At 50.4% G+C, this 3,096-nt stretch overlaps 1 protein-coding gene across 1 annotated transcript; it reads left to right on the top strand.

Moving 5' to 3' along the window:
• Positions 1 to 2,270: 2,270 nt before the first annotated feature.
• On the top strand, positions 2,271 to 2,771 carry H310_11368 (hypothetical protein; the record flags this gene model as incomplete). Its single annotated transcript, XM_008878036.1, has 2 exons — positions 2,271 to 2,465; positions 2,517 to 2,771. The coding sequence occupies 2 exons, from the start codon at positions 2,271 to 2,273 to the stop codon at positions 2,769 to 2,771; spliced, it is 450 nt and encodes a 149-aa protein (XP_008876258.1).
• Positions 2,772 to 3,096: the final 325 nt, after the last annotated feature.

Raw genomic sequence — 3,096 nt, 5'->3', positions numbered from 1 at the left:
CCGCGACTTCTGGCGTGGCGCACTCCATGCCATCGCCGTCAGCGAGCACCGGCTCGTCGGCGCTGTGTCTTGACGTCGTCATACGCTGAAGTTTAGACATGCCATGGGCAGGTGGCTCGTCGTTGACTGAAACATCCCACTCGGTGTTCTTCTGTCGTGCTCCGACGAGCAAAGCGTCCACGGAGAATCCGAGCAATTCCATAACAGGGCGACTAATGATCAGGTCGATCTCCGGCGACGTGTCATCAATCCAGCAGTGGAGACCACGTAACGTCAATGGTCCACACGTCGTCCCCAGCACGACCGCACCAAATTTGACGCTTCGCTTCATTCGCAGCGGCTCTGCCTTGATGTCATACGGGTAGACCAGCCGAGCCGTTTCATGCTCCGTGACCGTCGCCCAGGACAGAAATTCCGTCACGCCACTTCTTGAGTTGAGCTTCGAGTAGACGATCCGCCTCGCCAGGCGCCACCTTTGGACACTCCGCAACGCGATGGCTAGTGTCTCCACATTTCAGGCACCCAATCTTCCTTCTTGCTGGCTTTTCTTCCTTGGACTTGCCATCGTCCCTTTTCGCCGGGGAGGTACCCTTGCACCACCCCCGCCGCCGCCGACGCTGACACCGCAGCCACCACCGCTGCGGGCGCCATTCTTCGAGTCGCCCTTCGGATTATGGCCTTTCAGAGAGGCAACCGGAGCTGTCAGTTCCTCGACACCTACGTAGAGTTGGCAACCCACAGCAAAGTGGCGCAGCCAGTTCACAAAACGAAACACATCGTTTTTCAACCCCCTGTTGCGCTGGCTGCTGTAACGAGCAGTTCCCCATTAAGGAGTTCCTCGTTATACAAATACATCAAGATGAAGAAGCAGACTGGTTCCATTGCAATTAAAATACGTGGGGCAAAGCCATTCATGCCTGCCGAAGTGGAAGATGACCTGGTGTAGTGTATCATTGCAATGCAGCGCAGTGGTTGGTCTGTAGAACGCTATGAAATCATCATAAAGGCAAGCCAAATCGTATCTGTACATGCTGGCATCCCCTGCTCACTTGGACGATGTTGGTACTCCGGCTTTGAGGGCCGCCATGAGGTGTTGACGAGTCGAGTTGCCCAGAAGCTATGCCACGCATGTTGTTGAGACAAGTTTAGACAAGTTTCAAGACAAAAGGCAGCTCGCGCAAGGTTATTGCTATTCGAGGATCCAAGATCGTATGGCGAGGCGATCAAAGTGACGCGTACCATCTCACGATTGTTGCTGCTGTCGCTACCGATGGGACACCTGTTCCGCCTGCGTTCATCCTGCCAGGTAAAAGTTGCTCCAGAGATGTTTTGGACGCGTGTCCCGTACCTGAAGTTATGGTTTCTGCTGCCCCCAAGGGTTTCATGAACTCGGACTTATTCGACAGTTGGCTCGAACGCTTCGGAGAGTGGAAATTGCGTACTCGAGATGCAAGACCTGCTGTGTTGTTCCTGGACTGCTGATCACATGTGTCAGAGAGCAGTATCCCAATCTGCTTGGCATATCGTATATACCTAGTTCATCTTCCCCCAATGCGACTCATTTCCCTGCAGCCTCTTGATGTCGCCTTGTTTCACCTGTTCAAGAGAACCATTGCCTGCGCTGTGTGACCCATCGACTTCAATCGCTCAATGTCACTACCTTGCCTCGTCAGGCTGCCATACAGATCGCTGGCGAATCCTTCAACTCTGTGTTTCCCTCTGTCGAGGGTGTGAAAGGCAAGAACACGTCGTTGGGGAACGGTTTTCTGACTTGTGGAATCTGGCGGTTGTCGTTCCCAGGACGTTTCGTCGCCTGGCGTTGGCGCACACTAACTCTGTGAGAGATGACCTTGTGACTGCACCGTGGTTAAAGACGAAATTGCATGCCCCATGACGAGTTGCTTACGTTACCTCCGAAGAAGTAAGGACGAAAGCGAGTCCAAACGGAGCTTGTGTGGCATACGCGCGATGCACTTCACGCTGCCTCTGTTGCAAAGCCATCGAAACGAAACAAGTAAATTTTTTGTTCGTCTGCAATAAAAATGCATGAAATTTAATGAATTTGTGAGTTTGAGAATATTAATATGGTTCATTATATTTTTTGGTATTATATTTCAAAAAATTTACATACAAATTTGCAGGGATGGCACGGCGCGGTTTTTTACAATCGGGTTTTATTCGGCTTTATTTAAAAACCGAATAAAACCCGATTGTGCGGCAACGCACACGGTTTGGCGTACAAGCTCGACCCTCGGTTCATCGGAGAGGGGATGCCGAGGGAATATCGCGAAGAGCTGGAGGACGTCCTGTTCGCATTTCGTGTCGACGACGAGCCCCGCGAGTCCATGGATGACGCACGAGCGCAGCTCATTTGCAAGCAGTGGACCGAGTTCGTCATTGCCGCGACCCAAGCGAAGGAGGCGAACTCGCTGCGCTACACGATGATCGCCAAAGGCAACAAGACCGTCTTGCAGTACTGATTGGCCGATGGCAAAGACTGGCCCGAGCTGCGCCAGATCGCCATCAAGCTCTTCAGCATGGTAACGTCGAGTACCGCCTCAGAGCGAAACTGGTCCACCATGGGCTTCATTCATTCGAATTTGAGGAATCGTCTGAACCCGAAGGGCATTGTCAAGCTCACGTATATCAAGAGCAACTTGCCGGCCTTCTACGATTACGCACAGCTGGACGAATCCGATGTTCAGATTGCAACAGCGAACCGGAATGGAATGAATGAACGCGACATCGATGCTCGACCTGCGCCAGAATAAAACCATTGCTTTTTGCGCCAAAATCGGGTTTTATTGTATTAAACCAAAAACCCGATTGTTGCCCGAAAAAAAATCGGGTTTTTCTCATCCCTGCAAATGTGAAGTAACTTGACTTTCCGAGATTTAGTTTCATTGGAATTCTCACTTAAAGCTTTAGTCTGTTGTATTATTTTTCCTGCAAATCATGAATTTCTTCTTTTCATAACGTTCGAGGCACGAAAAATAAGCTTGGGAATTATAGTTTCTGAATGTATCATCATATTTTTTGCTCAATATTTCCTGAATAAAATGCTCCTTCAAAATCTATGCCACCTTGTCTCCATAA

Source organism: Aphanomyces invadans, assembly GCF_000520115.1.
Source record: "Aphanomyces invadans strain NJM9701 unplaced genomic scaffold supercont1.31, whole genome shotgun sequence".
Classification (NCBI taxonomy): domain Eukaryota; phylum Oomycota; class Saprolegniomycetes; order Saprolegniales; family Verrucalvaceae; genus Aphanomyces; species Aphanomyces invadans.
The sequence above is the reverse complement of the archived record's forward strand: the minus strand, read 5'-3'. Positions and strand labels throughout refer to the sequence as shown.